We start from the raw sequence: 9017 nt of genomic DNA, 5'->3' as shown, positions 1-9017 counted from the left end.
GTATTGATCACAAAATTTCTTAAATAATCTAACTACTTTCAATAGCAAGTTCACTTGGTACTATTAAGAAAACCAGTTTTAACATAAATCAAAGAAATACTAAGGAACTTTGCTTAAAACTTAAAGCCTGGAAACAGGTTAGTATTCTGTTCAAATAGTAGGTACATGAACCTATTGACAGCTCAAGACTGGACAAAAACTCTTAAAACTGGACAACAAGGCCTAGAAGGAATGCAGCAATATTTTAGTCAAAAGTCACAGAATGCTATTTCACCAGTTCAGACTCATGTACTTAATCTATCTTGTGTTGTGGATCAATCTTCCTGATTGAATTCTGGGATATAATATTCAACTCTAGACTTGTCCCTATGATTAAGTTGGCCATTTTCTTAGCTTTTGAACTTTTATGTCTGTGTGACTACATTTAATTTTCCAGACATAGCAATCCCTTGAGAACTTCTTGGAGATCTGGTCTGGTGCTGGTAAATCCTTTCAGGTTTTGATAATCTGAGAATGTTCTTCTCTTTTCTTCCCGTATGAAGGATAATCTTGCTGGGTACAGTATTCTTGGTTGAAATTGCTTTCCCCTTAACACTTTGAATATATTTTCCCATTCTTTCCTCGCTCGCATTGTTTCTGATGAGAGGTCTGCTGTTAGCCTGATGGGATATCCTTTGTAGGTAACTTGCCATTTCTCTCTTGCCAATTTCAGTTATCTTGTCTTTGTCTGTGGTTTTGGTCAGTCTGGCTATAACGTGTCTTGAAGATCTTCTTGGGTCAAATCTATTTGGGGTCCTTTGTATTTCTTGGGACTGGATCTTTGAGTGCCTCTCTAAGTTTGGAAAGTTTTCTTGCAGGATTTCATGGAATAGATTATCAAGGCCCTTATGAGTCTCTTCACCTTTTGGAATGCCAATTATCCAGATGTTTGGACATTTGATGGTATCTAGTACTTCTCATATATTATTCTTATTTTGGGGGGCAATTTTTATCCTTAAGAATCCTCACATAGCTTTTTTCTATCCTTGGTTTATTGTTTGCAAGCTCTGTGAAGTTTTAATTCTGGAACTCCAGCAGATTTCTCTTGAAACTGATAACAAGCAAAATTTACATGTCAAAAGAATGATGAGGGGCCAGCAGATGACTAATGCTTACATCACTGGATTCCCATGTAGCTGACCATGGTTCAAGTTCCAGACCTGGTGGCTTGAAACTCACTCTGGGTGCGTGCGTGTGTGTATGCCCTAAACCCCTAGAGGAGAATGGAGGAGAAGAGATTGCAGTGTGGCCATCTCTCTTGGGGAGTGATTTCTCACTTTCTGTCTCTCCGATGAATGCATGTGCCTTATAGCAAAAATCTCTCTAAAAAATAAACATGATGATAATGAAAATACCAAAAACCTTTCATTTTTCCTATTTTGGCTACTGAAACAGATGAAGGATCTTACAAGGTAAGATAGAAAATAGGGAGAAGAACAAGGTGGAGAGTATTTTGTTGTTTCATTAGCTGCAACTTACTTATATATGTATGTGTTTTGTACATATATGTATATTCACAATGGATATGGGCTCTGATTATAATGAGTGGAATGAGTTAAGTTTTCATACTTACTGAAACTTTTGTGGGCTTCTGAATAGAGAAAAGCTTTTTCTGAGCTCATAAACAGTGTTTTCTCTATTTCTACATCTGTATTTTTTTAGTTTTTTTTCCCCTTAGGGCACATATGATTACTGGAGCTCACACACACACACGCATGTGTGCAAGAGAGAGAGAAAAAGAGAGAGACAGAGAGAAAGACAGTGAGAGGGAAAGTGAGAAATTACCCTCCAGTGGGATGGCCATGCCACAATCCCTTCTCCTCTATTCTCTTCCCAGGATCTTGGCTTTGCACAGACACGTACCCGGTGTGATTTTTCAAGCCACAATCCAGGACTAAAACTGTGGTTAACTATGTGGGAGTCTGATGACATAACTGCTATGCCATCTGGTGGTCCTTCTATCTCTGTTTTAATGAGCACATATGAATAGTAGTTGCTATATTGACATTATTGTTACAATTGATTCTATTGAGATTACAGGGAGAAAAATAAGTATTATGGAAAGTATGGAGAAATATTTAAAAATTACTATTATTCCATTCTTTTTAGTTGTTTTTAAAAAATTATTTTATTTAACTTATTTATTTGCTTATTTTAATTTGACCTCAGAGGAACAGAGCATGAGAGAGAGAGAGAGAGAGAGGAGCGAGAGAGCAAGCCACCAGGTCCAGGATTTGAACCGCAGTCAGCCCTGTGGGAGTCCAGCACTCTTAACCACCTGCCAGTCCAAAGCCTTTTTTTTTAAAATTATGATTAGAGTACAAGAAGATCTCATTTTGAAAGCACATATTGGGGCCATCAGATGGCATGGAGGTTAAAATGCTGGATCCCACATAGACTACTGCATGGGGAAAGTCCTGGACCCAGTGGTCCCAAATCCTGAGAGGACACAAGAGGAGAAGGAATTGTGGCATGGCCATCACCCCTGCAGGGTGATTTCTGACTTTCCTTCTCTCTCTGTCTCTCTTTGGCAAGTGCACACACCCTACAGCAAAAACAAAAACAAAAACAAAACAAGTATTGCTTTCAGAATATTTTTGTTTTCCTTGAAGTGTTCAAGATTTTATTAGGTGAGATAGACTGTCCTTGTCCTTCAAGAGTTTCTTTTGAAACTTTGGTGCTGTGCATTGAGAGTCTACATTAGCCTAAAATTTAGGAAGTAAATTGAAATAATATTCATGTATGGAACCAAGAGAACCCTGTTTCTGTCTCACTAGGTCACTCCTTTCACTGAGGTGCCCAGCCGGATAATCCCTAGTACTAGCTGGGCTTTGGCCCAGTTTCCTATGTAGCACTCTGATGAACTAAGCCTAATAAACATAGGCCTCCTTTCCCTGTGTGAAGTAGTACCCACCACCATGTAACTTGGAACTAAGTCATCTGGTGATCTGTTCTATTTATTTATGCTTTAGTTAGAGTCTAGAGCAGAATTTTGGATGTTCTATTCCAATAGGAGGAACAGACACATGAGCAAGAACCAGAAAGCTACCTTTTTTAGAGAATTCATGCAAGAAACAGTTCCGGGCCCTTTAGCTATTTTCGGTTGGAGAGTTTTCTTTCCAATGTCTCACTAGGCCTTGTGAAAAAAGGAGAAAAAGCTGGTTCTTGACCCTTCTAATCTCATCACTCAGACTTTGTATTTTCTGGTAGAAGAAGAAGGAAAAGGCATAGACAGAGTTCCGATAATTTGGAAAGGAGAGTGAAGTTGCTGGTTGAGTTGCAAAGATTTTAAGCACATTATGTCTTATTTCAAAGTATAGATCAAATATAACCAACCTGGATTATGAGCAGTGGGTTGGATACTTCATGTAGATTAATACTGTACCTTTCCGCTTTGAAATGGTTATGTGATTTTTCCTTGAGTATCTCCAGACAAGAACTAGTCTCTTAGTAAATTGCCCCCAAGGAAAAGGAAACATGCTATTTTCCCATGAGATTAGGTGTTCAAAAATAATTTTGTTTATTTATTTAAAATAACTATTGTATTTAACTTTATTTCTTTATTTATTTTAATCAGACCAGAAAGAAAGAGAGAGAGAACAAGTTGCTAGGTCCAGGACTTGAACTGTTGTTGGCCCTGTGGGATTACAACACCATTAATCCCCATGCCGCCTACTGGCCCCATCATTTTATTGAATTTTTACAGTAATAAATCACTAAGCTTTGATGGCCTGGCCCATTAAGCACTGAGATGTCACCCATCTTGAATGCACAATAGAGGCTCCTGTCAAATTTAGAAGTTTAGAATTTAGAACTCTTATTGGCTAATTTTTAGAGAAAAAGAGCAACTTTTCTACTAGGAACTCAGGAGAATGTACTGAGAAATTGTTAAACAATGGGCACTTGTTAAAACTTCAATAGCAGACCAAAGGCCTGGGAGAAGTTGGGAAGGGCATCCAAAGCAGAAACTAAGAAATAAAAGGGAAGTGCAGTTGGGAGGGTAAGTCAGATGATCATCAAGTATTAGTGTATTTTTGGTGTCTGCCTTACAACTTTTTTGCAGGAAGAAATGCAGGTGGTGTCAGTATGAACATATTACTACCTGTGCAAACAATAGCCACCAAAATACTATGAGAAGGATTATACAGCAATTTTCAATAAGAAAACTTTCTTAAGGGCTTTAGAAATAATTTCATTTTTTTAAAAGGAATTATTTATTTATTTAATTAATTCCATTATTATTATTTTTTAATTCGACCAGAGAGAGAGAGAGACAGAGAGAAAGAAAGGTAAAGTGAGAAAGCAAGCTGCCAGGTCCAGGACTCGAACCACGGTTTGGTGCCTTTAACTACCATGCCACCTGCCAGCTCTAGAAATGATTTCTAATGTTCATGTACTATGGCCTGGGCAATAGGCAACAGATCTTTTTTTTTTTTTCACTTTTTAATAGGAACCCATGGTATGGATAAAATTGAATTGTCCAAGGTCTAGTCAATGGTGGAGCTACATAAAGAAAGCCTATTTATTCCTGGATAAGAACTTTATTAAGTGGTTTAAGAATCAGAAGTTCATATTTTAGACTAAAAGCAATATGACTATTTTGGAAAACAACTAAAAAAATTTTTTTTTTGAGAGGTTTTCGCTATAGGGCACGTACGCTCACCAGACAGACAGAGAGAGACATAGAGACAGAAAGTGAGAAATCACCTCCCAGGGGGGGATGGTCACGCCGCAATCCCTTCTTCTCCATTCTCCTCTCGGGATCTTGGGCATGCACGCACACGCGCCCGGCATGAGTTCTAAGCCACCAGGTCCAGGACGCAAACCACGGTCAACTACGTGGGAATCCAGTGACATAGCCATTACGCTAACTGCTGGTTCCCGAAAACTAAAATTTTAAAATATTACCCAAACTACATGATAAATGAGGAATTCTGATTTTGAAGATAGCTTTTCTATGAATTGATATGAATTCAGCCAAGAAATTTTTATAAGTGATAAGATATACAAAGTAAAATAAGAAAATACTTGCCTTTTTTTTCCTCTTAGGTTTTTGGTATAGGGCACGTGCGCTCACTGGAGAGGAGACAGACAGAGAGAGGGAAAGTGAGAAATCATCCCCCTGGGGAGCGGGTTGTATGACCATGCAACCATCCCTTCTCCTCCATTATCTTCTTGGGATTTGGGGCACAAATGTACATGTGCCCAGCATGATTTTCACGCCACTGGGTCCTGCACTCTAACTGAGGTTGGCCGTGTGAGAATCCAGCCACTTGAACCATCATGCCACCTGCTGGCCCCCCAAAATAGTTTCTGCCTTTAAGTTTTTAAATCTATATGAATTTATTTTGGTGTATGGCACACAATGGGGTGTACTTTTCTTCCCAAATAGTCACTCATTTGCCTCTGCACAATTTATTGATTCTCCCTTTCTAAATAATTTAACGTACCTTTATAACTCATATGATTCTTGTTTCTTTTCTCTCTTCCTATTGATTCTGTTAGCAATACTTCAGTTCTAATTTTCATATATATATATATTTATATATATGTATATGTTTTATATGTTTATATGCAAAATATATGTAACATGTTATATATGTTTTACTTGTCTGGTTACTCCTCACTGAAAGACAAGTACCCTCTCATTGTCTTTACAATTTTTTTTGGCTAATCTACCCTGTTTATTATTTCAATGAAATTAGGGGTTACATTTCAAAGTTCAAAATATCATTTTTAGATTTGTTTTTTCTTTTTTAAAAATAATTATTTTTTATTTTTAAAATTTATCTATTTATTTACTTATTTTAATTTCACCAGAGAGGGACAGAGCAGGAGTTAAGGGCAAGAGAAAGCAAGAGGAAGTGAGAAAGCAAGCCGCCAGGTTTGGGACTAGAACCTCTGTAGGCCATGTGAGAGTTCAGCACTCTTAAATACCATGCCACCTTCCAGCCCCCTAGATTTTTTTTTTTAATTGGCATTAAGCCACAGAGCATCTTAGGAAGACCTGATATAATGAAAATATTCAGTCTTCCCACCAAGGAATATTAACTATTTGTTAAGCCTTTCCTTTTTATCCTTCAGTGAAATTTATAAACATTACTCATGTAGTCTTAGCACATTTCTTATTGTGTTTATGCCTAGATACTTACTCTTTTAAAAATTATAAATGAAATTTTGCTAATATTTTTTAAAATTTCATTATAAATGAAATTTTTGATTGGGACATTTTAGTATAAAGAAAGTTATTGGTTTTTATATAATTAAAAAAATTAATATACTTTGCAGAGTTGTATTATAGTTGTAAGTAGTTATTTTGTGCCTGGGTTTTCTAGGTAGATAATTATATCTGCAACTAGTGATGATATTCTAGAGATGTTTCTGCTTCATTATTACTGTTTCAAACAACCTTGGCCTTGGATTTTCTCAAAAAATACTACTTTTTTTTTTTTTTGGAGAGGTTTTTTTGCTATAGGGCGCATGCGCTCGCCAGACAGACAGAGAAAGACATAGAGACAGAAAGTGAGAAATCACCTCCCAGGGGGGATGGTCACGCCGCAATCCCTTTTCCTCCATTCTCCTCTTGGGATCTTGGGCACGCATGCACACACACCCGGTATGAGTTCTAAGCCGCCGGGTCCGGGACGCGAACTGTGGTCGACTACGTGGGAGTCCAGTGACATAGCCATTACACTAACTGCTGGTTCCCAAAATACTGTATTTTTAATTCATTATGTTTTGCTTTCATGTTCATTGTTTTAGCCCTGCTTTTTGAAACTTTCTTGTTCTTGGCTTTTGTAGAACTCTATTCTCCTTTTCTCACCTTCTTGATTGTTCTTTTTCTTCCTATTTCCCACATGTATTTGTGCCATAGATTCTGCCACTAGACCCTTCTCTGTATATATTTCCGGTTAACCTGGCTCCTGGTAATTATTGCAACAGTTTTCAAGATCGCAATATTCAATTATTATTATTCTCTTGCTGAATAACTAAAGTTTTAAAAAAAAACTTGGTGTAATACACATAATACCTACTTTCTAAAACCATTTTGAAGTGTACAGTTCAGTAAGTAAAAGTAGTTTTATTTTGCATTTGGTATGTCCAAGACTTTATCAAGATGCAGTCTCTACTTTATGAAGGAGTTTCTGTATTATGATTGTTTTTTATTACAGTCTGTGTGTGTGTGTGTGTGTGAGAGAGAGAGCGAGAGAGAGAGAGAGAGAGAGAGAGAGAGAGAGAGAGAGAGAGAGAGAGAGAGAGAGAGAGAGAGAGAGAGAGAGAGAGAGAGAGAGAGAGAGAAATCACTCCTTGGGGAGTATGGCCATGCAACAATCCCTTCTCCTCCATTCTCTCAGGATTTTGGGCACTCACAAACATGCACCCCCCCCCACGTGTTTTTCAAACCACCAAGTCCTTGACTCCAGCTGCGCAGTTGGCCACGTACTATCCAGTGCCTTAACCTCCACGCCACCTACTGGCCCCTTAATGAAGGAGGTTTTTGTTTGTTTTCTATCTTTTTAAAAGCTATTTATTTAATTAATTCCATTTGTTATTATTTTTTAATTTGAGCAGAAAGAGACAGGGAGAGACAGAGAAAGGGAAAGCAAGAAAGCAAGCTGTCAGGTCCAGGACTTGAATTGTGGTCCGCCATGTGGGAGTCCAGTGCCTCAACCACCATAGCACCTGCTGGCCCCTATGGAGTTTTTATTGCTTTTATTTATTCTTTCTTAAAAATAATTATTTAATTTTATTTATTCATTCATTTATTTTAATTTGACCACAGAGATACACACACACACACAGAGAGGGAAAGTGAGAAAGCAAGCCACGGGGTCCAGTATTCGAACCGCAGTCGGCTATGTGGGAGTGTCTAGCACCTTAACCACCAGGTGGTGACCTGCTGGTCCCCAGCTTTTATTTATTCTTAATCATTGGCCAAATCCTATTGGTTTTACCTTGTTTGGGCTCTGTTTTCACTCTATCTATTACCCATGCCAAGCCTTAGGCACAAGCTTCAGAGGCTTCAATTTTTCTTTCCTGCTTTTATTCTTTCTTCCACTCAATATTAATATCCTCCAAACCATATCCTATCAAACTACTTTCCTGTTAAAATTTTTGCGTGTTTTTCAGTAGCTCAAAGAACAAGTATCAAAACTTGGCATTCGAGGGACCAGCAGTTAGCATAATGGCTATGTCGCTGGATTCCCACGTAGTTAAAACCGCAGTTCGAGTCCTGGATCCGGTGGCTTAAACTCACGCTGGGTGTGTGTGTGTGTGTGTGTGTGTGTGTACTGTAAAATGCGCCCAAGATCTCGAGAGGAGAATGGAGGAGAAGGCATTGCGTCAGGAAGCGCCATGAGGTTCTACCACGACCAGCTTTGCTGAGCTGGGATTTTATTTATCAACAGGAGTTTTTGTTACATATATTATTTATTTACTTATCTAGGGTGTATTTTACAGGTCACATTTGTCAAGATGTTCAACATCCCGAAGCACTTCGGACTGAAACAGAAGGAAGAATCGTACATGTTCAAAGAGCTTGAGAAGATTCGCCAGGAGACTAGACAGGATTTTCTCCGGTTCAAGCAGAAGTTGGCCACCAAGCCGGCAGCAGATGAAGGCTCAGTCCGCGGCCTTCGCGTCCCCCGGCCCCGCCTCGAGGAGAAGGGGCGCGTTCCCTCGGCTGGGTCCCGAAAGCGGAAAGGGTCCCCTCCGGCTAAAGGCCCTGCGACCTCCGCGGCGGCCCTTCTGCGGGAGGCGCTCCCGGGCGGCGCGCGCCCCGCGGGGCTCGGCACGCCGTCCGCTCCCGCCCAGGCCCAGCCGTTCTGCCCGCAGGACTTCTACTTGCACAGCTCGGCGTTCCTGAGGCACCGGCCCCAGAAGAACCCGCCAGCCATCTTCTCCGGCGTCGGCACGTCCAGGCCGGTGGTCCTGCTGCCGCCGCCCGCGCCGCCACGGAAGCCCAGAGGGAGCGAGGG

The 9017-nt window shown here is 39.7% G+C and overlaps 1 protein-coding gene across 1 annotated transcript in view; it reads left to right on the top strand.

Moving 5' to 3' along the window:
* The window catches only part of TTC6 (tetratricopeptide repeat domain 6), a 210944-nt gene that overhangs the window by 30474 nt on the left and 171453 nt on the right, over positions 1-9017 (top strand). Inside the window, exon 3 of the mRNA XM_006152364.3 lies at positions 8500-9010. Within this exon, the coding sequence (XP_006152426.2) occupies positions 8500-9010 (511 nt within the window). The remainder of the gene's footprint in view (positions 1-8499; positions 9011-9017) is intronic.

The sequence above is a fragment of the Tupaia chinensis genome, unplaced genomic scaffold (genome assembly GCF_000334495.1).
Source record: "Tupaia chinensis unplaced genomic scaffold, TupChi_1.0 Scaffold000350_1, whole genome shotgun sequence".
Classification (NCBI taxonomy): domain Eukaryota; kingdom Metazoa; phylum Chordata; class Mammalia; order Scandentia; family Tupaiidae; genus Tupaia; species Tupaia belangeri.
The sequence above is the reverse complement of the archived record's forward strand: the minus strand, read 5'-3'. Positions and strand labels throughout refer to the sequence as shown.